The 27,300-nt window shown below is 44.8% G+C and overlaps 1 protein-coding gene across 1 annotated transcript in view; it reads right to left on the bottom strand.

Moving 5' to 3' along the window:
- Positions 1 to 27,300, bottom strand: part of LOC135208610 (structural maintenance of chromosomes protein 5-like) — a 357,310-nt gene that overhangs the window by 200,943 nt on the left and 129,067 nt on the right. Inside the window, exon 4 of the mRNA XM_064240976.1 lies at positions 16,497 to 16,575. Within this exon, the coding sequence (XP_064097046.1) occupies positions 16,497 to 16,575 (79 nt within the window). The remainder of the gene's footprint in view (positions 1 to 16,496; positions 16,576 to 27,300) is intronic.

The following is a 27,300-nucleotide window of genomic DNA, read 5'->3' as shown; positions in this document are numbered from 1 at the left end:
CTCATCTAAGACTAGTTTGGACAGTGCAGTGGTAGTACATTGCATCAACAGAGGAGGGTCCAAATCCAACACGTAATCATGTCATGATAGCTATCTTTGCGCTAGCAGACAAGCACAGATGGAATCTGTCCGCCACTCACCTGGCGGGGGTAAGAAATGGGAGGGATAGCATACGCTTTGTCCGGTCATTCCCTCTGGATCAGAATGGTCCCTGGACGACGGGTCATTCCAGTGGATATGCCGGAGAGTCCCAGGTCTCTAAGTAGATCTCTTCGCCTCACAAGCGAACCACAAGCTCCCTTGCTATGTGGCCCCCAACCTGGACCCTTTGGCTTATGCCACGGACGCCCTGTCGTTAGATTGGAATCAATGGAGGAAAATTTATGTTTTTCCTCCAGTGAATCTTCTTTTGAAAGTCTTGAGCAAGCTGAGGACTTTCAAGGGGACTAGTAGCTCTGATTGCTCCAGGGACTGGCCCAAAAAGCAACTGGTTATCCCCTGCTTCTGGAATTGGGTCTCCGACCTCAACGGATTCCCAATCCCAAGCTGTCGCAATCAGTACAAATGAGGACTGTGTTCGCTTCCTCAGGAATTCTTCAGACCCTAACTTTATGGACTTCATGAAGTTTGCGGCTAACAAAGATGCTAACATTGATCCACAAAACATCCTCTTCCTAGAATCAGATAAAAGAGAGTCAACTATTAGACAATATGACTCAGCTGTTAAGAAATTAGCATCCTTCCTGAAAGAATCAAACACTACAACCATGACAGTTAACTTAGCTATATCCTTTTTCAGGTCCTTGTTTGAAAAGGCTTAGCAGCTAGCACTATTACTACTCATAAATTGGCTTTGAAGAAAATCTTTCAGTTGGGTTTCCAGATTACGACCTGAACAGAATTCTTACTTTACGTCCATTCCCAAAGCCTGTGCTAGACTTAGACCTTCTCAAAGGCCTACTGCAGTTTCATGGTTCTTAAATGATGTCCTCAAACTAGCCTCAGATACTGACAACTCGTCTTGCACATTCATAATGCTTCTTAGAAAGACGTTATTCTTATTAAGCCTGGCTTCAGGAGCCAGAATTTCAGAACTGTCGGCTCTATCCAGAGATGCGGGTCATGTGGAATTCCTCCCCTCAGGAGAAGTTCTACTTGCCCCGGATCGTAGCTTTTTGGCTAAAAATGAGGATCCCCTTGCAAGGTGGGCCCCTTGGAAAGTCATCCCACTTCCGCAAGATCCTTCTCTCTGCCCAGTATCAACTTTAAGAGCCTTTCTATCTCGTACATCCTCAAGATCCTCAGGTTCTCTCTTTATGAGAGAAAAAGGTGGTACTTTATCAGTAAAAGGAATCAGACAACAGATCCTTTACTTCATTAAACAAGCCAATCCTGATTCATTTCCAAAAGCACATGACATCAGAGGAGTAGCCACCTCAATTAATTACTTCCAACATATGAACTTTGAGGATCTTAAAAAGTATACTGGATGGAAATCACCGACAGTCTTTAAACGTTATTACCTAAAGTCCTTGGAATCTTTAAAATTTTCTGCAGTAGCAGCGGGAAACATTGTTTCTCCTGATACTGTATAGTAGTTGTAGTATAGATCCAGGTCTCCTTTCTACCTACCTCGTCCAACATGCCTCACCCTATTGCCATGCTACTCGGATACTCTAGCCTTAGCCGATAGAATCATATTGGTGGATTGTCCCTTATTTTTTTGCTAGGGACATCCACGCTATGTACATATAATGTACTTCAGTGTTTCTACCCTTATTTTTATGCTAGGGTAGAACACAATGTGTTTGTATATTATGTAAATATCTTAATTAAGTGAATCATTCTTTGTTATTTTGCCATTACATTACTATGTACGTATTACTATGTCTAATATAAGTTAAATTTTAAGTACTTTATATTGATTGCTTTCTTTATCATGTCATTGTATTAGGATAAGTTAGCTTTAAGTACTTTGTTTGTATACTGTAATGTCCCTGATTCACTTATATTATATATATCTCTTTTTTTACAACTGGGTTTCAATTGTCCTTATTCCCATCTTGTCTGTTTCTCTGGTACACTTTCATAGGCCGACACGAGCTGAGCCCAGAAAAGGGATTTTGACGTAGGAAAAATCTATTTCTGGGTGATTGGCTCGTGTCGCCCTATGAAACCCACCCTGTCTTCTTTTACCCACCCTGCAGGACAAGATGTTCATAGATTAAGGATGACCGCTAGGGGCGCTGCTGTCCGTGGCGTCAGTAGTAGTAGTAGTAGCGGCCGCATCACCCTTTCGTATCAGCTCTCTCTGGTGGGGATTTTATGTTGGAAGGTCTAAATGGTGAATGACTCGTGGTAGTGATCCCACTCGCCTATATTCCCATACCGACACTTCTTTTATAGAGTGAGCGAGTCAGTTTTACTGACATTTTCTTAATTTTGTTTTTCTCTGGTAATTTTAGATTAATTTTGCCTAGAAAGAATGATATTAAGGATACTTTCATAGGGCGACACGAGCCAATCACCCAGAAATAGATTTTTCCTACGTCAAAATCCCTTTTGGGCTCCACAAAAAAGTAAGTAAAGTGATTTATGACAGAGTTTAGAGGATACTTGTGTGAAAATACATTGGTAGTTTTTAAAACGGTGTAACCACTATCACATTGTGTAAAAATAATTTGTACGTACGAGACAGTATGTTTGGTGACGTCACGGTGATCATACATATTTTTTGGGGGAAATGAATATACATTAATGATAAAAAATAGTTACTGTACTGCTTACAGTACCATACTGTAATATTAATGTAATCACATCAAAATAAAGTAATCAGTGCAAACTGTAAACTTGTAAAGTGTATTTTTGTCTTTTGAAAAATGGATTCCCCAAGGAATTATTCCTTGAAGAGGCTTTTATTATGAAGATATGCCAATAATATAGGAGATATGTGTTTTATTATGAATATATGACAATAATATATATAAGGTAAAAATGGTTTTATTACGTTTACTCTTCGTCACCGATCGCCAACAACAATACAATAATCAATGACAATAATCGTTTGTATGACTGCAGTGTTCAGAGAAGTTGATTACATTATACCAAACCAATAATGAAATTTGAATTGAAAATTAAAGTTTTCCTAAATGTCATTACTACTGTAATTACACTACTACTATTAACATTTCTAACAGGTTAAGAATGACAAAGGTCGCTGTGAAGTGTAACTCAATGTTTACATTTCTGCTGGCCACTCAACTACAAGTTCAATTCAATGATGTGGAATTATTCCATGAATAGGCTATATATTATGAAGATATGCCAATAATATATAAGGTGAGAATGGTTTTATTACCTTTATTGTCAGTTAATATCATAATGTGAATCTGTTCATGCATTTGCTGGTTATCGGAACCAGACAAGGCTTAGCCTACCACGGACAAGCCTGCGATGCTGCAATTCATACCAACGATATAGACTGAGAAGTGGTCCAAGGAAAACCCCGTGATTAACTTAATCCATGATTGCTGATCCGCGACTAAGCAAGCCCCACTGTAGTAGCTATTATCTGGGATTCTTGTCTCGCCCACTCTGGAAAGTGGTTTCACCCAAATGTTTGCAGATCGTAGAAGACCAGAACACTCAGAGAGTGCTAGAAACTCCAAAGAATTCTAAGCGCTCGGCAAAAACCCCCCCCACAAATTTGTCAGACAATCATCGGGTGGAGGTCCTCCCGATTCCCGTAGAAATCGAGGATAGGGCAAGATCCTTCCTCAACGACGGGGACTTACATCCGTTAGGAGCTGAAGGTCCCTCCAGGAACGCAGTCCCCGACACGGAATCCTACGGAGAACGCTCTGCAGGATCCCTCCCCTTCCCATTGCAGCCATAGGGAGAGAAGGATTGGGGGAACAAGATTGGATGCTCTTGCTCTCCTTCCCAGTGGAACTAGCAGTCGGAGAAGCGAGTAAAGGCAGCCATCACCGTGCGGTGATGGCCGCTGAGTCTAGGAAAACATTACCGTCTGGAGAAAGCGTTTTCCCGAGGAGGGTTGCCAAAGTCGTACTGTAGGCTAAACGTCTGCCGCCACCGTAACCGTCGTTTGGGTGGGGCTGAGCGTGCACCTGACAGGAGACAGCTGATATCGTCCTCCGACGTGTCCCAATCCTCGTCGAGGTCGATACTTCTCAAGAGGACCAAGGGGGGGAGCCCACACCGGTCTCTGCGTGCGTGGTCCAGTGGGACTGTCACATGAACAGCAGTGATAGTCACTCCGAGAGTCTGGGAAGCGTCATCGTCCTCGCCAGCCCCCACGATCTCCTCCAACCACTTGAGCGAGGATCTGTTGGTCCCAAGACCAAACCAGGCTCGTGACCGGACTGTAAGAAGTGCATTCATCACGGTCACTCCTGTTCGCCTCGTTCCTCCTGGTGTAGCCTGAGGAGGTTGAAGGGACAGGTGAGGGAGACCTGACACTCCTACCCTGCCTACTAGCAGAACCAGTAGACTAGGAGGACTGCAGGCGATCACCAACCCCCAGTGGAGATCAGGCTGCAGATCTAACCAGTAGTCTTCTTGCGGAGAAGCGCTGGACCAAGAACGGTGCATCAGGGGAGCTGCTACGAGCGCTCTTCGCCTGCCTACCAGCAGAACCGGTAGGCTGGGAGGACTGCAGGCGATCCCCAACCCACGGTGACGATCGTGCTGCAGGTCTGGACCAGCAGTCTTCTTGCGGAGAAGTGCTGGACCAAGGACAGAGCGTCGGTTTCTTGCGTCAGTTGAGCTGCTACAAGCGCTCCTCCCCTGCCTACCAGCAGAACCGGTAGGCTGGGAGGACCCCCATGTTGACAATCGAGTTGCCGGTCTGGCCCAGCGGTCTTCTTGCGGAGAAGCGCTGGACCAAGGACAGAGCGTCGGTCTCTTGCGTCAGGAGAGCTGCTACAAGCGCTCCTCCCCTGCCTACCAGCAGAACCAGTACGCTGGGAGGACTGCAGGCGATTACCAATCACGGTGGCGATCAAGCTGCACGTCTGGACCAGCGGTCTCCTCCTGGAGAAGCGCTGGACCGAGGACGGTAGCATCAGTCTCGTGCTTCAAGGGAGCTGCTACCAGTTGTGCGAGCCGTCCGGTCCCAGTGGGAGTGACAGTCGGGTGTCTGATAGTGTCCACTAATGCAGCGAGAGCGAGCACCGTCCTCTCGATGCGCCCAGGCGAGGCTGGACCCGGTGGCCAGGGGGGACCTCTTCCCTGCCTCGCTACGTGAATGGTCTGGTGGGAACGTCACGTCAACCCTGGGTACCGGGCGACGCTGGTCTGGCGAGTCACCTGAGCGACTCTTACCATCCTTCCGCTCCATGCCTGGGTCCTGACACACTGAGCGTACTCAGTAGTCTGGACCTTGGCTGCATGGTCACCCGTAGGTGACCTCACACTCGGTGACACTCGCAAGCCAGCGGCTAAGACAGTTCCCGGTCTGGAGGTGAAACCTCTGGAGCCAGGAGCAGAGGTACCGGTATAACCGGTACCCCTCCGGTCCCCATCTTCTCTTTCCAGGGGAAGGAAAGACAGGTCCCGTTCCCAGAGGAACGGGAGGACCAGCGGAAGACCCACCTGTCTCACCAGAGCGAGACAGACCCTTAGAAGTCTCTGTGCGAGACTTCTTAGAGAGAGAGAGAGAGAGAGAGAGAGAGAGAGAGAGAGAGAGAGAGAGAGAGAGAGAGAGAGAGAGAGAGAGGGGCCACCTTCTTCTTCGGCTGGGGGCCTCAGAAGTTGAAGGGGAAGAGGTGGCAGAAGAAGACGACGACACCTTCCTCTTCTTCATGGGCTTCCTCTTCGCCAGTTTCCTCCGGACAACCGTAAGGTCCTCCACCCAGGACGGAGTTGGGGCAGTTGCGGTAGCAACACGGCCCAACTGCACCTGTCCGGAGGGACCTGCAGGAGCAGCAGTGGAGAGAACGCTTCCTAAAGGCGGGTTACGAAACTCTACCTGGCAGGTGAAGCGTCTGCCACCACCGAGACTGGTCGGTCGCGCGTCCGTCGTCTGGGTGGAGCTGAGCATGCACCTGACAGGAGACAGCTGAAAAAACAAAAGATAATTGAAAGAGGGCTGGATGGGCCGCCTCCACTGGTCTCTGCGTGCACGGACCCATGGGAACGTCACCTCAACCCTGGGTACCTGACGATCGCTGCAAAAGCAAACACCGGTCTGGCAAGAGTCACCTGAGCGACTCTTACCATCCTTCCACTCCGTGCCTGGGTCCTGACACGGTGAGCGTACTCAGCAGTCTGGACCTTGGCTGCATGGTAACACTCGCAAGCGGGCAGCCAAGACGGTTCCCAGTCTGGAGGCGGAACCTTCGGATCCGGGAGAGGAGGTCCAGCGGCGGCCAGTACCTCAATAGTCCCCATCTGCTTCCTCCCTGAGGAAGGAGAGACAGGCCCCGTTCCCAGAGGAATGGGAGGACGTGGGAGGACCAGCGGAAGACCCACCTGTCTCACCGAAGTGAGACAGACCCTTCGAAGTCCCGTGATGAGACTTCTTGGGGGGGGGGGGGGGGACCACCTTCTCTTCTACGAAAAAGCCTTAAAAGTTGAAGGGGTGGAGGCATGAAGATATGATCATCTTGAAGAGGAGGATGACAACACTTGACGAGCTCTCTTCCTCTTTGATTCCTCCAAATTCTGCCAGACTTCTACCATCAGGAGTAGATAAACCTCACAGGGCACCGTGCAGCTTCGTCCAGTGACATAACTCCCGGGTAGTAGTGGTAAATGATATGATTATCAGCAGGGGATCAGTGCACACACTCGAGGATCGGTATGCAACATGCTACGAGTCATAGGTACACTTCCAAGGTTAGAATAACCAATACGAAGAGCATCCAACCAATACTTCTGTAAACACGATAACCACTAGTCTGTAAAATAAGCAAAAATCATTAATTAATGAGGATACTCCTCATGCATCCAAGGGCACCGCCCTCCGAAGTGAGAGGAGATCCCCAACATCAACACTGCATGCCCATTCTTCTACCTTCTTCCGAAGAAAGTGAAAGGATGAAGGAGAAGAGAAATTACCATAACAACAAAACAAGGACAAACCTTTGAAGTTCCCTCGGCAATTCCCAAGCGTAAGCGTAATTTTCGGATGAATACATGTCTCGTAACAGGATCAATATCACTTGCGTTAAATACATGTCTCATCCTCACGTTAAATACATATCTTGTCCTCATGCAGGTCTGAACCAGTGTTAAAGGGCGAAAGAATGTAAATATGTTGGCATACCTTTGCCGCCGACTCTTAACACAAGTAGAGGGGTGATTATAAAGGCTATCACAAAAAGTGGGTGGGTATATTAATTGAAAAACAAGGACAAACCTTTATTTAGTGTTACGTATTATCAAACACCATATATTACACAATTATTTTATAAAACAAAAAATAAACCAAAAAAATCCCACTGGGAAAAAAGATCAACGACCAGTCAGCTGGAGCTCACAAACACATGGAAGACGGCCGAAAGCAAAGTGGAGTGTTTACATCCGGGGCAGGCTAGCCTAACCACCTTGTTCAAGATTGAAGGGCCATAATTCCAGCTACGGCGTAAGTACATTCCTTATGTTAAAGGACCGAGGGTTTGTATTACGTGTCGGAACAAATACGTAGTATATTTGTAGGTTCCTGTACATAGACCTCCAGCCTAAATTCTCTTCTATTTGAGGAACAAGAATAAGGACTGGAAGCCGACCTCCTTCATTCTCTAATGAAGAGAGCGAAGTTGAAGTTTTCCCAAAGGAAGACTTCTACGGTGATAACAGGATACCGAAGACGATAGGTCAAGCTGAACTGGATGTTCCCACCCGTTCTTCTCTACCCCGGGGTTGACCGCCTACTGAGGCAACGTACTGTCAGGTCCATCCAGGCTGAGCCCCTCCCGAGATATTCTTCCTTCAGCAGCAGTACTTCCTTCGAATGCTAGAAATTCCAGGAATTCGAGCATTCGGCGAGATTCCCGATTATTGTAGTAACAATTATCTGGGATTCTCGTCTCACCCACTTTGGACCATGGTTTCGCCCAAGTGTTTGCAAATCGTAGAAGACCAAAACACTCGGAGAGTGCTAGAAACTCCGAAGAATTTTAAGCACTTGGCGAAACAATCTCCCCCCCCCCTGCCCCCCCATTTCATCAGACGATCATCGAGTGGTGGTCCTCTTGATTCCCGTAGAAATCGAGGATTGGGCAAGATCCTTCCTCAACGACGGGGACTTACATCCGGTAAGAGCTGAAGGTCCCCCCCAGGAACGCAGTCCCCGACGCGGAATCCTACGGAGAACGCTCTGCAGGATCCCTCCCCTTCCCGTCGCAGCCATAGGAAGAGAGGGGATAGGGGAAGAAGACGCTCTCGTTCGCCTTGCCGGCAGAACTAGCAGTCGGAGAAGCGAGTTACGGGCAGCAGTCAACCTGCGGTGATGGCCGCTCCGAGTCTAGGAAAACGTTACTGTCTGGAGAAAACGTTTTCTCGAGGAGGGTTACCAAACTCGTACTAGTATAGGCAAAATGTCTGCCGCCACCGTGAGCAACGTCTGGGTGGGGCTGAGCGTGTGCCTGACAGGAGAGAGCCGATACCGTCCTCCGACACATCCCAGTCCTCATTGAGGTCGAAACCTCTCAAGAGGACCAAAGGGGGGAGCCCAAACCGGTCTCTGCGTGCGTGTTCCAGCAGGACCGTCACGTGAACAGCAGTGATGGTCACTCCCTGAGCCTAGGAAGCATCAACATCCTCGCCAGCCCCCACGATGTCCTCCAACCACTTGAGCATAAGATCTGTTTGGTCCCAAGACCGAACGAGGCTCGTGGCCGGACCGTAAGAAGTGCATTCATCAGGTAACTCCTGTTCGCCTCGTTCCTCTCGGTGTAGCCTGAGGAGGTTGAAGTGACAGGTGAGGGAGACCTGACGTTCCTACCCTGCCTACTAGCAGAACCAGTAGGCTGGGAGGACTGCAGGCGATCGCCAACCCACGGTGGCGATCGAGCTGTAGGTCTGGACCAGCGGTCTCCTTGCAGAGAAGCGCTGGACAAAGGATGGAGCGTCGGTCTCGTGCGTCAGGGGAGTTGCTACGAGTGCTCCTACCCTGCCTACCAGCAGAACCGGTAGGCTGGGAGGACTGCAGGCGATCACCAACCCACGGTGGCGATCAAGCTGCAGGTCTGGACCAGTGGTCTCCTTACGGAGAAGCGCTGGACCGAGGATGGTAGTGTCGGTCTCGTGCATCAGGGGAGCTGCTATTCGCTCAGAGGGGAAAGGATCCCACCCTGAATGGACAGAAGACCCCGAATATAACTCAAGGTCGGGGTGTCGCCCTCCTTCCTCTGCAATCGACAAATCAAGCGAAGAGGTGGAGAGGGACACGTCCCCCAAAGGGAAGAGAGCCATCTGCGGGAGTTGACTAGGAGGAGGAAAGATGATGACATGTCAGTGACCAAAGGTGTTGAGGGAGAGCTTTCCGACGACACCTTGGCGGCCTTATGCGGCTTCTTCCTCTTCTTGTACAACTCCCACTGCTCCTCCGACCAAGAGACACAAACAACACAAGTAAGAGAGCGAGAGCATTCACACCCTCGGCATCTCGAACATAAGGGATGAGGATCCACGGTCTTGTTGGACCTAAAAGCCCCACACTTATGGCCTCCCACTCCAAGGCACACTCTCCGGTTGGATGGGGGGCGAGAGAGCTTTTCCGATTCGTGGGACTGCATGTCCGTCAGTGATGCACTTCCACAAATAACAATGTAAACAAAATAAATACAAAGTAATTACGGTGGTACCTCGACATACGAAATTAATCCGTTCCGAGGCGGCCTTCGTAATCTGAGCTTTTCATATCTTGAACCGCATTTTACATGTAAATTGCCTAATTCGTTCCAAGCCCTACAAAAACACCCCAGTAAATTTTATAATACTAAATTGACCAATAAACATTGAAATACAACAATTTGGACCATTCAATACCTAACTTAATACATACTACAGTAGAGCCTCGGTTCTCGACGATAATTCGTTCCAGAAGGAGCGTCGAAATTCGATTATTTCGAGAACTGAATCAAGATTTCCCATAAGAAATAACTGAAAATGGATTAATCCGTTCTTGACCATCAGTTATTACCCTAACCTTGCCTTTTTATAAAATACATTACATGTAAATTACAACTAAATAAGTTAAAAGTTAAATAAATATCATGTTAAACGTATATTTATAATTTTAAATGTATAATATACAGTATAAAAGAAAACTAGCCTAGCCTACGTCCAACCGATTGTTGACCAAGCGCCATAGGCTACCTAGGTAAATAGTAAGTAGAACGTAGTGCAGTGGGTAGGCATAAAACGTGTTGCTAACATAATAAAAACATTGAAAAGCAATTAATAAACTATTAAAATTAAACCCAATTTATATTTATCAAAAACTTGCAAAAATTTGCCTACAGTAAGTCGGCATTTAAGGATGTAAACAAACCATAGCGCAGCCCTGGTGGTTTATATCGGGACTATGGTAGTAAACAAACCATATCTCGCTATAAGCCTAGAAAAGTTTACATTCGATATTAATTTATGGTAAATCTTTTACGGAGTCGACTGCAAACTGTATACAAAATTGCTTGAAAATTATCTTTCAGTAAATGTAATGTTATGATAGTAACGATTTTGTTTCATAAATGTCCTTATTAAAAAGGTGCGTCTTTTACGGCAAATTATCCAATATCAGGGCTGGTTTCAAGCTTATTGGACTTTGACAATTATTATGGTACTGCATGGTACATATATACGTACATATAAGTAAAAGAATCTTCTTAATGTCTTTAATTACTATACCATTACGTACCAGCATCTCTTGAGTTTAATAACAAGCTAACCCCCCCTTTTTTTTTACGAGGACGCTTATAAACGAAGCATACAGATTGCAATCGTTACCGCGCACGCGTTGCATATGTAAACTGTGTCACTACCAGACCTCATACGTAAACATTGACGTCTTTTTACAGTAGACATAAAAGAATCGTCTTAATTTCTATAATGATTCTATACCATAGCGGCTTCTCTGATTAAGCTAAGGCTAACCTCCTCTTTACCAGCAAGCTTAACAAAGATTAAGATTGCGTTCGCTACCGAACGGCAAACGTTACGTATGTGACAGTGGTTTCACTACCAAATTTCACACGTAAACAATGACGTATTTTTACAGTAGATATAAAAGAATCTACTTAATTTCTATAATTAATGTATACCGTAGCGGATTCTGAGTTAACCTAAGGCTAAGCTCTTCTTTACCGGCATGCTTAAAAAGCTTAGATTGCGTTGCTACCGAACCGAACATGTTACGTATGTAACTGGTTTCACTACCAAATCTTACACGTAAACATTGACGTATTACAGTATGACATAAAAGATTCTTAATTTCTTAATTACTACGCACTTAATATGGCATAGTGCCTTCTCTGATATAAGCTATGACTAACTTCTTCTTTACCGGCAAGCTTAACAAAGCTTAAAGATTGCATTCACTACCGAACTGCACATGTAACCTACGTACGTAACATTGCCTTCACTCCAAACCTAACACTTAAATACGTATTGCATTTACTACTGAAAGGCGCACCTCAAGTGTGAGCATGGTTTTAGAATATTACGCTTAAAAAAATCAAGCAAGGGTGCTTGATTAAATCTTTTTTTCGCTCATCACTTTCATGCAGAGGAGAGGATAGACGTAACTTAAGGTTTATTTTGGAGTTGGAAATGATGGAAACATTTTGAAGAAGGAAAACGCGAGATGCCATGTAAACACTTTTCCATTATTTCAGAGATTAACAATAGCAAAAGGTTTTAATGTTGGGACCCATGATGAATCAAAAGGTAACTGCGTATAGAGTTGATACCACCGAAAAAGCAAACGAAATGCGCGCAAGGTGTACAAGACACGACACATGTTTGAATGTTTGTAAACATTAGTTGCAGACTTTAAACAATGTCGAGTGGCGTCACCAGTGTTACCAACCGTTTTGCTAAATTATGCTAGTCGGTCCAAGCAAGAATTTATGCCAAATATGGTGCAATTTTGTGCCAGAATTATGCTATTAATCTATCATTATCTCATTTCTCTAATACATTTGAGCTAAAACAACGATGTAATGGAAATTTAAAACATTTATATATTAAGTGAAATGATACAAAGTGACGAACAGACAATATTATAACTAATAATTTGATGATCTTTACATGTTAGGAAACTCGTAATAAAACACCATTTTTCTTTAATAGATCACATACGCAATCACTAGTACACTATTTAATATGCAATCACTATTATACTATTTGACAAATGTGTGAAGATCACACATACAAATGTGAAGAAAAACAACAAATTTTACTTATTACTGCATCATTATCATGCCACTCAGAACCATTTTTCTTTAACAGGTCACATAAACAATAAATAAATACTTGAAAATGTGTGAAAATTACTTCAAATATAACATTTTGTTATTTACTGATTTACTGAAAAATTAAAAAAAAAAAAAAAAAAAAAAAAAAAGGTAAACAAACAAACCAGTCTCTACTCAAGATGAAAAACATCTTGAGTAGAGACTGGTTTGTTTGTAATAAGTACTTATTACTGATCATTATCATGCCACTGAAACACTATTTTTCTTTAACAGATCACATACACAATGAATAAAAATACTTGAAAATTGTGTGAAAATAAAAAATCACTTAAACATAATTAAAATTTTGATAACTACTGAAAAAAATAAAACTTAAAAAAGGAAAAAAAGTAATTCTTTACTCATGAAGAAAAAACATTATTAACACTTTACTGATTGTTTGTCATGCCACTGTGGGTATTTATTTATATTCACAAAATTTAACATTTCTTAGTTGGGTTCAAACTTTAACTCATTTGTTTGTGCTGCTTGTGAGGCAATTTCACTTGAAGATACATTCACTGTAGCTGTGTATGAAATTGAGGAATTTTCTGCATTTTATTTAAAATTTTAGTGAAAATACATTCTAAAATTGTACTAGAACCCTAAGTGTGAAAGAAATTATGCTAAGCTCCAATTCTTGGGTCAAATTATGCTAAAAAAAACATGAAATTATGCTACATTTGGTAGCACTGGATGACGCCAACAGCGCAGCTGCGGAAACAGTTTTGTTTACAAACATCATATGGTCAAGGGTCGGAAACTGGTTTTTTGGTTGAAAACAGATACAAAGTTTATTGGAAATTTAGTGGCGAAATCCGATTATGTCGAGTTCTAATACGGTCGTGAACCGGGTCTCTACTGTACTAATATGTACTACATAGTGCCTGTAATTAAAGTGTATTACTGTACATGGTATACATGAAATAATGTACGTACATATGTTCGTATGTAGTAAAATGTGGAACCTTACCTTTCGAGTGAGGCCATCTTCGAAAGTGGTGACAGAGAAGGACAAACGACAGAAAACTTGTTAGTACATACACTTAACTTTACGAAACACATTGAAAAATGTCAGAAAACATAGACTAAACTTTACAAAACACATTAACAAAATTGTAACACAACTTTACAAAAAACTTGAACAAAAAACTTAAAAATAATAACTTATACTTTTTTTTTTTTTTTTTTTTTTTTTTTTTTTTTTTTTTTTTTTTTTTTTACAAAATTTTGATTTCTTCACCACTTTCAACTTTTGTAGTATCAATTGGATCTTCCTTTTTGCTTACTCCTACTAAAGACCTCTTTAAAAAATAACTATCCAAGGAAGATGATTGCTTCTGCCTACTTTTCACAATGTTCCTGATACGATTCAGGCAAACGTTATCGAACTGCGCAAGCATATGAGCTGTGTAAGCCTTTTCGGGGTGTCTCTTTTCTACAAATGATTGCACCTTATGAAAAGCAGCTAGAGCATCCTTAATTTCTGCCGTTGTCATGGGGTCGTCCTCCTCCTCCTCGCTGCTGCTAGAGAACTCTACTTGAACGACGTTATGCATGGCCTCCAACTCCTTCAGGTCATCCGTCGTAAGCTCCTCTTGGTGCTCCTCAAGAAGGTCATTGATGTTGTCCTCGTCGACGACCAGCCCCATGGACTTGCCGAGTGCAATGATCTCATCAAGATCTGGTTGCAAAACAGTTTCAGGATTGTCAACTGTTTCTGAATCTGCACCAGCTTCACCCACGTCGAATCCCTTGAAGTCTCGGGCGGATACGACATCAGGCCAGAGTTTCCTCCACAAAGAATTCAAGGTTCACCTTGAAACATCCTGCCAAGCTTGATCGATGAGTCGAATGCATATCACATCGAAATGCTCCTTCCAAAATTGACACAAGGTGAGGTTTGTGGTATCGGTGATGTCGAAACATCTCTTGAAAAGATGTTTCGTATACAGCTTCTTGAAGTTCGATATCACTTGCTGGTCCATGGGCTGGAGGAGAGGGGTGGTGTTAGGCGGAAGATAAAGAACCTTGATAAAAGAATACTTCGCTAGGATATCTTCCTCGAGGTCAGGAGGGTGAGCAGGGGCATTATCCAACAACAGCAGACATTTCAGAGGGAGACGCTTTTCTTCCAACAATTTCTTCACTGTCAGGCAGAAACAGATTTACCCACATGGTGAACTAAAGTCTTGTTACCCAGGCTTTCGCATTAGCCCTCCACATCACTGGAAGCTTCTCCTTTAGCACTTTGTGGGCCTTGAAGGCTTGAGGAGTCTCCGAATGATACACAAGTAGGGGCTTCACTTTGCAATCCCACTGGCGTTCGAACAAAGTGCGAGCGTAGCTTGTCCTTCATAGGCTTATGACCGGGTAGCTTCTTCTCTTCCTGCGTGATATACGTCCGACGAGGCATTTTTTTCCAAAAAAGGCCAGTCTCATCACAGTTGAAGACTTCCTGAGCTGGCCGCCTCCCCATGCCGCGCCATTGAATGGATGCCAGTCCGTTTCCGGAATTTTTCAAACCACCCATGAGAAGCCTTGAGGTCTGGGGTTGGCGTCAATGTCCCTTCTCCTCCGTCGTCTTCGGCCTGGCCAATCAAATCGCCAAAAATAGCGCTGGCCTTCTGGCAGATTGCCGTCTCGGTTATTGTATCGCCAGCGATTTCTTTGTCTTTTATCCAGACAAGAAGCAGCCTCTCCATCTCGTCATGCACGTGGTTCCTCTTGCTAGACAAAAGTCATGCCCTTGCAAGGTGTAGCTGCTTTGATTGCTTCCTTCAGCTTAAGGATGGTGCCTATCATCGACGGATTTCGGCTGTATTCCTTAGCGATCACAGTCAACCATATGCCAGCTTCCTATTTTTAATTATCTACATCTTCGTCTGCATAGAAAACATCCTCTTCTTTCCGTGCACTTCAGCAACTTTCTTGGGACCCATGACTATGTATATACTTATGTAATTAAGTTATGTAGTATACGTATGTACTAAAGTTCTCACACAACACGATAAAGTAGTACTACAACGAAATCACTAATGAATTTACGTTAATAAACGAAATCGTATAAAACAAACGAATTTCGCGTGCGTAAACAAACAATGCTGCTTCAGAGTGACCGAAGAACGCCGCTACATAGATGCTGACCAATAGGAGATCAGGATCTTATGGTGGTGACTAGCATCAGGAACCAATGGGAGAGCGGGAGGATGGTGGCGAGTCTATTCAGTTGGCAGCGCGCGAGTTTTAAAATTGTTATCGGTGGTCCGGGCGAATCTCGGGACTTTAAAGCAACAACCTTTCATAACCTGAACTATTTTCGTATGTAGAGCCAAAAAAATCTTCGTATTTGCTTTCGTAACTTGAATTTTTCTTAAGTCGAGACTTTTGCATGTCGAGGTACCACTGTACATTCACTTCCACACTAAAGGAATCTAGTATAAACAGGTTGACATGAGGTAGCAGCCTTGGTACAATCTCATGACAGAGGCGGGCAGAACGCCAAGCACACATCTTCACCCGACGGTGATTGAAAGCAAAGTGATATGTTTACCTCCAGTCGGGTAAGACTTCCAACTATCGGACAAGCAGTTACTGCTGAACTACCCTGTTAGTAAATCTTACGACTGGTCCAGCTGGTGCTGAATAGTAATTCCTTATGTAAAGGACTGAGGGTTTGTATAACGTGTCAGAACAAATCATAACACCATGGGGTAAGATGTGTTTGAAATCAAATACACACAGAATGACCAAATTTGCCACAAAGGGTGTACAGTCTGGTTCATAATCAAATTAGTGAAAAGGGAAAAACTACTTCTGTGCAGCGTCTAGACGCTGTAATGACACACAAATGGACTATTGTAGGGTAATGGGGTTTGTGATGAAAGAAATATCGAATATACATCACTAAACTTAATAAAATAATTCATTAACAAGGTATGAAACAATCATATATGATCCACTTGTCATGGTAATCGCTCTATAGCAAAGTATCCATACCAATGCTTACTGTACCTCTTTTTTTGAAACTGGCTTCCCTTGCAAGTACCAGCGAACATGGTTGCCAAATTCCCGCTTTATGACAACATTAGGTCTGAAAAAGATGAACACTTAAATAATGAAGACAGTAACAAAAAAAATTATAATTAGAACAAAAATTAAGCTGCTGAAAATATTTCTGTAATAGACAGACCATTTTTTTTTACTCTTGTTATACTGCAATATTAGGCTACCCTGAAATAAAATACTTGATATATTGGTTAACTACAGTAGCAAGGTTGCACCCAAGGGTCTACTCTACTCTGGCACTCATCCTTTGATGTATCCAAAAAACGATGCACCTCCGTAAGTAGGGAGTTCAAAGGAAATCACATTAGGAGGTTCCTGTTTTCCAACCGCCAAGCAAGATCCTTCCTCAAGGGCACAAGGGGTGAGGCAGGGTCATTTAGGCACAGCACTTCTAAAGACAACAGGTGACCAATGATGACCTGCCAAAACTGAGGTGGTTACTCCTGTCAAAAAAATTTGCATTGTAACCTTCCTCAGTTTGCTAACACTAGAAACCAACAAGAAAAACTTTCATTGCTGCTATGACTATCAGTATGTGCAGGTAATGTGTCTGCTGTTTGGGCATGAGAACCAACTTCTCACAGTTTACTACAATGAGAGGTGGTGGTCTCTTGTCCAAGAGTAATTGCATACCTGATGATGCCAGAGCCATCCTGTCATCAAGATGGTGCAGAAGACATCTTGTCTGAGAGGAAAGATGCTGACACCAAGTTGACCATTTGTGTGAACACCTGAAGGGTTACTGCCAATCTGAAGCGCAAGCATTGAATTGGTATACAAGTCTGCAGATAATAAGAGGTACTTCCTAGAAGACTGATGGATGGGTATCTGAAAATTTGCATCCTACAGACCCACAGAAGTCATGTTTTCTGATGGAATCCAACACGAGTTGTTTCCACTTGGAACCAAATCTGCAGCACAAACTATTGTTATCAGAAAGTTCAATGGATGGTCTTCAATCCTTTTCTAATAACGAAAAGTCAACTAAAAAAAATCTGCAAAAAGTCTGGAACTTTTGGGTGATTCTGGAGGGCAGTCCTTAAAAGGGTAGTTTGAAACTGCTCTGAAGGACATAGACTACCCAGTGCTCTGGCCCCTGTTGCTGCCAATCCCCCAACGGCATGACTGGCATTCCTATGCTTACAGCAGCTGGGGAGCAGGCATGGGTCCAAGTATAAGTACTTGCACTTGGACTTGGCCTTAAGTATGAAATTTTGAGTATGTACTTGTACTTGAGACTTGAGTATGTACTTGTAATTGAGATTTAGGTAAGTACTTGTACTTAACCAAAAACCAAAAAGTACTTGAAAAATCAATTACTTTTAAGTACTTTTTTGAATATATTACATACTTACTTAGTAGATTGTATATGAGGCACATGATGCTCGACAAAAGCAACAGGATGATGCACTAGTGCTCTTTGTGGCGTGTGATCTTGTACCATTTTCTGCTGTTGAAAGCCCTTACTTCAATGGCTTACTTCATTCAGCTGACCCTCGTAATCAGATGCCTAAATGCAAGCAATTAGTCAACAAATTGCTACAAGACAAATTCTCACAGGCGAAGGAAAATGTTGAAAAAAATCTAGGGAGGGCAAAAACTGTATGCCTAACACTTGATATCTGGCCTAGCCATCAGATGAGATCGTACTTGGGAATCACAGCTCATTACATTATAAACTGGTCATTTGAAAATGTAGTGCTAGCCATAGTGCACGAAGTATCATGGAAGAGTATGAGCAGATCATCAAGGATTTTGATATAGGCCCCTAAGTTTCAAACATCATAAATGACAATGCTACTAATATGATCACTGCATTTTCTCTGTCAGGATTTGGATGCACTTTTTTTATTAGATATATGCTACTGATTATAAATCATACATATCACTAATAATAATACAAAATTTGCTGAAATTACAATTTGTTGTAAATTGTATTTTTCCTAACTATACAGACCTGAGGTCCTTTAACATATGGAATGTAATCAGCGCCAGTTGGAACCAGTCGTAAGCTTTCGAACAAGGTGGTTCGGTAGTTAACTACTTGTCTGATAGTCGGGTGTCCCGCCCAACTGGGAGGTGAATCTTCACTTTGTTTTAGGCCCAGGAACAGAGTGAGGGGTGGCATGAGGTAGGACTATGTGTAAAGGACCTCAGGTTTGTATAGTTAGGAAAAATACAATTTACGACAAATTGTAATTTGTTCCGACATGTAATACAAACCCTCAGTCCTTTAACATATGGAAGATTCACTTACTGGTGGGTGGAATCTGAGTCTTAAGAACAGACTGGTGTTCGTCCGACCTTGGTTCCTTCCCTGGTCGTAAGAGCAGAGGGAGGGATCCTAGCCTCTGGCCAACTGATCAGGGTGTGCACCGCAGGATCAGTGGTCAGACCTCTGGACCAAATTCATAAGAGGGAGGCAAGCATGCCTCTTATGAATAGCAAGCAAGAATTAGTTCCTACTCAAGAGCCAAATATAAGGTCATCGGTTTGTCTCTTGTTGGTGTCCACTAACCCCCTTGTTAGGGGAGTGGTGGATAACCGCCCCTATCCCTAATGAAGGGACAGGATGGAGCTCAGTCGCGTAGTAACGACAGCAGCCCTCTGCCCACAGGTAGAAGAGAGAAAGGAGGAGGAAGAGAAGCCAGTCACAATCTCATTCACTCGTCCAATCATGCAGTCTCACAAGGATGCGATGCTGTTCTGTCCGGCGAGGGAGCTGGGTAAGCTACACAACTTGTTGAGCAGCCACCACGGATCCCAAGGAAGAAGTGTCCAAGGACCTGTGGGCAATATCCCAAAGATAAAAAGATGTGAAGGTGGTCTGGTTGGCCCAAACCCCTGCCTTGGAGAGAGAGAGAGAGAGAGAGAGAGAGAGAGACGTCCTCGTCCCGTCGTCCGGCCACCAGGCTAGGTCCTGCCTCACCTCTTCCGTGAGAGGCACGGGGAAGTACGGCGGGTCTCTTGCCTGTGACCAACACTCCTTTAGCCTCCACTGAAGAGACTGCAGGTGAAGATGCCCCTGAGGGACTAACTTCTCGAGAGACAACAGGTGACCGATCACAACATGCCACTGCTGAGCTGGCTGCTCCTGTAGGGACAGGAACCGTCTGGCTGCCTCCCTGAACCTGCTGATCCGCGAGTCTGCGGGGAAGACTTGCTCTGCTACCGTGTCGATCAGCATGCCCAGGTACTTCATCCTTGAGATCTGACTTCTCGAAGTTCACCACAATCCCCAGATCGCGAAAGAATTCGAGGAGTCGATCCCTGTCCTGTAGCAACTGCGAGCGGGAGCTCGCCAGGACTAGCCAATCGTCAAGATACCTCAGAAGATGTATCCCTACCGAATGGGCCCAAGCAGACACTAGAGTCAACACTCGCGTGAACACCTATGGGGCGGTTGAGAGACCGAAACAAAGTGCCCTGAATTGGTACACCATACCGTCGAGGATGAAGCGGAGGTACTTCCTAGAGGACTGGTGGATGGGTATCTGGAAATACGCATCCTTCAGGTCCACAGAAAGCATGAAGTCGTTCTCCCTGACAGAATCAAGCACAGAGTGTGTCGTTTCCATCAAGGACAGAGTCTGGCGAACAAATCTGTTCAGGGGAGAGAGATCTATCACCGTGCGCCAGCCCCCTGATGACTTCTCCACCAGGAAAAGTAGGCTGTAGTAGCCCAGTGACTGATCCCGTACAACTGGGCTAATCCCGTACAATCTCCACAGCTCGTTTGCTCAGCATGGCTTCTAGTACGCTTGCCGAAGCGCCACGTCCCTGGCAGAACAGGGGATGTACGTCTGCAGATGGACCAGGTTGGAGGTGAGGGGTGGCCGTGACTCGAAGGGTAGTAGATATCCCTCCTGAAGGACATCCACTATCCAGGTCTCGGCTCCGTAGCACCGCCAAGTTTCCTGATGGCTTGCCAGGCACCCCCCCACACCCGGCAGCAGGTGAGGGGGAACACAGTCCCTAGAGTTTCCCCTTCTTCGACTTCTTCCCGGTTCCTCCTCGGGAGGAGAACTGGGAGGATGGCTGACGGTCACTTCTTAGAGCAGAAGTCGAAGGCTGGGTCTTTCCTCTCGGCTTCGACGAGGACGTCATCTTAGCCGCAGAGGAATTGCTAGCCAAGCTCCTAGGCTTAGCCACAAAGGCTCGAGGCTGCCCAGTCGCCTTCGAGACTGCCTGGTGGACTAGGTGGTCACTGTCCTCAGTGCTCAGTGCACCGCTGTTCCACCGCAGCGTCCACCATCTCTCTGGGAAAGAGAGAGGCGGAGTACAGAACTGGTCCGTTTCTCAGACCCAAAGCTGCCTCGCGCCCTGCCGTCCTGGTAACTCAAGAGAGGACTGTGTCCCTACGTCTCAGCACCTGGTTGGCCCACAGGTTGGCCATCTGGTGGGCCAGGTAGGAGTTTGCCCTACCCCCACACAGACACAATCTCTCGAAAGCCGTGTCTCCTTTGGGAGCGATGTTTCCCGAAGAGGCCTCGACCTTGGACACTGTGAGGGACCACAGGTCAAGCCAGGAGACTGCTTGGAACGCTGCCATGGCAGTCGATTCCAAAGCCAGTGCCTCTTCCTGCAAGAACCAAAGGTTCTCGGTCAGCAGATGTTGAAGAGACACACCCGGGGTTAGCCTAGCTAGCTCTGGGTTAACCTGTTTGGGTGGCAGCGGGTCCTCCGACGGCACGTAGAACCGCCTCTGCCGTGGCAGAGGAGGGGGAAGTAGCTTGGACGACCTGCCAGACTGAAGTGATCCCTCCTGTCCGGAGACGAAAGAGTCCACCTGGCCCAACACACTGTCAGCCAAGACTGATCGGGGCAGACCCACGTCATCCTGGGTTCCTTCTTAGGACCCCAGAACGACTCCAGCCTTGACGTAGGCTTGGAGGGCGGGAGCACCAATCCTTCCCTGAGGTCACTGTGCTGACGAATCAGCACGATGACCTCTACGAAAGACCTCTGGATCTCAGGAGTGACTGCGTCCTGGGGGAGATGGACCGTCAAGTCCATCCAGGGAGAACGCCTCGCGAGATCCTTCTCCTTCCACAGAAGGAACCATGACAGACCCCTCTTGGTCTCCTCCAACCATTTGGGCGTATGATCTGGTCGGACCCAGGACCGTGCCAGGTTTGTAGGCCCTTGTGGAGGGACCACGAGTAGAGCACTCCTCGCGGTCGCTCCTAATCACCTCGCTCCTCCCGGTGTAGCCTGAGGAGGTTGAAAGGACAGGAGAGGTAGACCTGACGCCCCTCCCCTGCCCACCGGCAGAACCGGCGTGCTGGGGGGGCTGCAGGCGATCGCCAACCCGCGGTGACGATCGAGCTGAAGGCCTAGTCGCACGGTCTCCCTGAAGAGAACCGTCAGGAGAGCTGCTACCTGTCAGACAATCCGTCTGGTCCCGATGGGAGTGACGGTCAGGAGATCGGCAGAGTCCACTGTCGCGGTGGGAGTGTGGCCCATCCTCATGGCGCGTCACGGTACCCGGACGATCTGAGGCTGGTCCTGGCGACCAGGGGGACCTCTTCCTCACCTTGGCCTGGGTACGGTCCAGTGGGACCGTCGCGTCAACCCTGGGGACCGGCAGATCGCCGCGAGAGCGATCGCTGGTCTGGCGGGAATCGCCTGAGCAACTGCCACCAGTCTTCCGCTCCGTGCCTGGGTCCTGGGGGCGAGCAGGCTCGGCTGCCTGAACCCTGGCTGCATGGTCACCTGCGGGCGACTGCACACTTGGTACCACTCGCGAACGAGCGGCCGAGACGGTTCCTGGTGCCAAGGCAGAACCTCTGGCGCCATGAGAAGAGGTACCGGAGTTAGCCGGTACCCTCCAGTCTCCAGTCCCCATCTTCTCCTTCCTTGCGGAAGGAGAGACGGATCCCGTTCCCGAAGGAACAGGAGGACCAGCGGAAGTCCCAACTGTCCCACCGGAGGCGGCTGCAGACGACGACGATGAAGACAATGACACCTTCCTCTTCTTCTTCGTCAGCTTCCTCAGGACCACCGTCAGGTCCTCCATCCAAGACGGAGCTGGGGCAGTTGCCGAAGCAACAGGGCCCAGCTGCACCCGTCCGGAGGGACCTGCGGTGGGAGCAGCAACACCATGGGCTGGAGCACTGATAGCAAGAACTGGTATGGGGGCAGCAGCAACAGGAACTGGCGGTAGCACAGGAACTGACGGCAGCACAGGAGCTAGCGGCATCACAGGAACTGGCGGCAGGTCAAGCGGGGAACTCTTGGGACACCAAAAGTCAGGGGCTGGAGCGAAGGCAGCAAAACCAGGCGGCGGGGTCATCTCCTTCCTTGGCAAACAGCAGCGGGGCCTGGACTGCGGCTGTCCGGGTAACTGTGGCCACGTGCTGGGTGTAGACCAGGTGAGGAACTGCATACCCCGGCGTCAACACTGTTGTTGTCGTCAACGTCTCTGGTCCATGGGTCACTGGCCTGGGTCCATGCGCAGCCAGATGGTACAGCAGCCCCTGAATACTCAGTGTGCCCGGGACCCCAAGCAAGTACCAGACCTGCTCGAGATTGCCACCTGCGGCAAGCATACCTGAGGAAGGAATAGTCGGGTTAGTAGGGGGGAAGTTCCTACCCCAAGCAAACAGAAGACCCCGGTACAGCTGAACGTTGGGGTGCCACGCCCCCTCCTCTACAATCGACTGATCAAGTGAAGAGGTCGACCACGACACACCCCCTGAAGGGAAAGGAGCCATACGCGGGAGCTGAGACGGAGGAAGGAAAGACGAAGACGTGTCTGTAACCTTGGCCGGCTTACGCGCCTTCTTCCTCCCCTCGTTTCGCTCCCACTGCTCCTCCAACCATGATACACATATCATGTATGAGAGCGAGAGCATTCGCACCCTCGGCACCAAGTACATAAAGCATGAGGGTCTACTTCATACAGTGACCTAAAGGCCCCACACCTACGGCCCTCCACGCCAAGGCACAATCTGTGGCTGACTGGGCGGCAGCGGTGGTGGGGGAGGGGGTCTCCCCGGTTCGTGGCTTTGCATTTCACCACGTATGCAAAAATAACAAAGAAAAAAACAAGTATAGTGGTACCTCGAGATACGAAAGGCTCAACTTACGAAAAACTCGAGATACGAAAGCCAATACGAAAAATTTAACGGCTCTACATACGAAAAGTTTTCAAGATACGAAAGGTTTCTGAAAGTCCGTGATTCGCCCGGATAACAATTTAGAAAATCGCGCCGCGTGCCGCCATCTTAGTATACTAGCAGACTCGCCACCATCCTCCTGCTCTCCCATTGGTTCCTGATGCTAGTCGCAGCCATGAAATCCTTCTCTCCTATTGGCCAGCGTCCCTCCCATCATGCATCTACTATGTACACGTGGTGGCGTGGCTCGGCCACTCTGTACCAGCATTGTTATAGTACGCACGCGGTATTCGTTTTCGGGATCGTCAATGTGTACGTAATATTTAAAAAAAAAAAAAGTGACCAAGATTTCTCACATGGGATAAGTGATCAAGGTCTCTCTTATGGGATAACTGGAAACTTTGCAAGGTTGGTAGAATCTCCATTCCCTGCTGAACAGAGGGTGTAGACCAATCATTTACAACATGCATACCAGTACAGTGGTCTCCCCGTATTCGCGGGGGATGCATACCAGACCCCCCCCCCCCCCCCCCCCGCGAATAGTTAGAATCCGCGAATGTTTGGAACCCCCCTCTAAACATGCTCATAAACTATCCTGGACATGCAAACACCAAAGTATCCCTTAAAGACCATCCTTCATCAAATATACATAAAATATCCTATTATGGTTCATATTAATCTTTGAAATATTATTAATACTATTTTAAAGTAAATCTTACATTTTATGTTTATACATAAATACATACTATGTTCGTACTGAATGACTTAGTTACGTATGTGAAAATAATTCAGTCCCCCCATAAGTATTCGGTCATGCATGTTTTCTTTCATACTATTACTATTTGAGACATCCATTTTCTTTTTACAAGGGAACAATGGAATGTGAAATCACAAATACCAAATGTCTACTTAAAAGTATTATCCTACATCAAATATACCATTGAATTGGTATCATTAATATTTTAAAGTAATCTTAAACATTTTACCATTAGAAATATATAAACAGCCAATAGCAGAGAGAGAGAGAGAGAGAGAGAGAGAGAGAGAGAGAGAGAGAATGTTATTGTTACTGTTTAATCTCATTAAACGTAATATTATTTGTAAACTAGTACTGTATATTATTATTTTACCATAAAATGTAGTAATGTCCTTAAAGATATACTTATACATACACTTCCAGCCCAAACAGAGGGCGAGAGTTACCACTAGCGCATGCTAGTATCTCGTGTAGAGAGAGAGAGAGAGAGAGAGAGAGAGAGAGAGAGAGAGAGAGAGAGAGAGAGAGAGGGTTGTCCTTATTTAAAAGAGTGAAATGGATAGATTATTGTACTTCTTTAAAATACTATCACATGTGAATTTTGAGATTAGTTATTATTATTATTATTATTATTATTATTATTATGCGAAAATATTAATAAACATACACATGTACCATAGAAATTATCTCATATATATCAGCAAAAGAGAAAGAGAGAGAATCTCAATGATCCGTAGATGGCAACACTGGATTTGACAGTTGGAACCCAGCCAACAAAGCTGGCTACATAACAAGACACGGGGTTACATAATTCTTTTTATTTATAAACTAAAATCTTGCTAATTCACTTTAGTATTTTCTTTAATGAATTTATATTATTGCTGTATCACTAATATTGAATTTGAAAATTAGTAAATCATCATCCAAAAAACATACATCGCTTTGTTTAAGAGAGAGAGAGAGAGAGAGAGAGCGAGAGAGAGAAGAGAGAGAGAGAGAGAGAGATTATTGTAGTATTTGTAAAATACTTTCACATATGATTTTTGTAATTACAGTTATTATTATTATTATTATTATTATTATTATTATTATTTGAAAATATTAATAAACATATTACGCATATATGTACCATAAAAATCTCTCATCAGTAAAAGAGAAGAGAGAGAGAGAGAGAGAGAGAGAGAGAGAGAGAGACGAGAGAGAGAGAGAGAGAGAGAGAGAGTGGAAATTTCATGCCCACTTGATGACAGGAACAAATCAGCTCCTTCCCCTCCGGTCCACTTGATACGTATATCTGAGTTTTTTTAGAAAGAATCTGACTGGGATTTCCTTCATTCTTCCATAATTTTTTACATTTATAAGCTAAAATCTTATTCATTCACTATGGTATTTTCTTTAATGAATTGATATTATTGCTGTATAAATTAATATTAATATTTGAAAATAGTAAATCATTTATTTATCATACAAAAAACATACATCTTTGTAGTAGAGGTAAGAGAGAGAGAGAGAGAGAGAGAGAGAGAGAGAATTATTATTTTTATTATGTGATATTTAAATTTAATTAAACTTAATAATACAGTATTAATCAAAATTAATATTTGATAATTAGTAAATCATTTTTGTATCATAAAAATGTATTTAGTCATGAAAATAAACATCAAAATACACTAATTAGTGACTATTTTCGTCGGAAAATTCCGCGAATAGGCGAGTCCGTCCGCGAATAATTTCTAGATAGGTTCCAAAGAAAAATCCGCGAATGTGTGAGTCCGCGAATCCGGAGAACGCGAATACGTGGGGAACACTGTATGTAGTGTACGTATAATCAAGGCACTTCAGTTTAAGTTGAAGGTCAGCAGCCGAACATTCAGTACCCAAATCAGTTGCAGAGAGAGCATTTGGTTGAACAGGGTTTTGATGGACACCAGGGCCAACAGAGTCATGAGGTGCAAAAAAAGAAAGTTGAAATTCTGTTTAAAAAAAAAAAAAAAAAAAAAAAAAAAAAAAAAAAAAAAAAAAAAAAAAAAAAAAAAAAAAAGTAAAGTAAAAAAGTAAAAAAAAAAAAAAAAAAGTTAAAATAAAAAAAGAAGAAAAAAATGGCAGAAATTAAAGCAGCTTTTCATAAAGTGCAATCATTTGTAGAAGACACCCCCCGAAAAGGCTCACACAGGAACATTGTGAAAAGTACGTAGGCAGAAGCAATCTTCCTTGGATAGTTATGTTGTAGTACGTACGCATATTTTTTAAAGTGTATGCACGTACATATTACATACCACAAAAAAAAAAAAAAAAAAAAAAAAAAAAGGCAGAAATTAAAGCCGCTTTTCATAAAGTGCAATCATTTGTAGAAGACACTCCCCGCAAAGGCTCACACAGGAACATTGTGAAAAGTAGGCAGAAGCAATCTTCCTTGGATAGTTACGTATGTACGTAGCCTCACTCGAAAGGTAAGCTTCCACATTTTATGTTACAGTAATAATATTTCTTGTACACTAATATACACTTTATTTACAGGTTTTGCATTTTTAGTCTTAATTTAGGTATTGAATGGTCCAAATTGTTGTAGTATTTCATTGTTTATAGGTCAATTTAGCTTTATTATGAAATTTAATAGGGTGTTTTTGGAGGACTTGGAACGGATTAGCCATTTTACATGTAAAATGTGGTCCAATATACGAAAACCTCATGATACGAAGGGCGCCTCGGAACGGATTAATTTCGTATCTCGAGGTACTACTGTACTTACAAGCTTTCACACACACAAGTACTACAGTACTTGAGAAAGAGTAATGGTACACTTCGTAGGAAAGTAAACAAGCATACGACAGTGGCGGGCAGCGTGGCGAATAGCATGTCTTGTTCCGATGGC

The sequence above is a fragment of the Macrobrachium nipponense genome, chromosome 35, assembly GCF_015104395.2.
Source record: "Macrobrachium nipponense isolate FS-2020 chromosome 35, ASM1510439v2, whole genome shotgun sequence".
NCBI lineage: Eukaryota > Metazoa > Arthropoda > Malacostraca > Decapoda > Palaemonidae > Macrobrachium > Macrobrachium nipponense.
The sequence above is the reverse complement of the archived record's forward strand: the minus strand, read 5'-3'. Positions and strand labels throughout refer to the sequence as shown.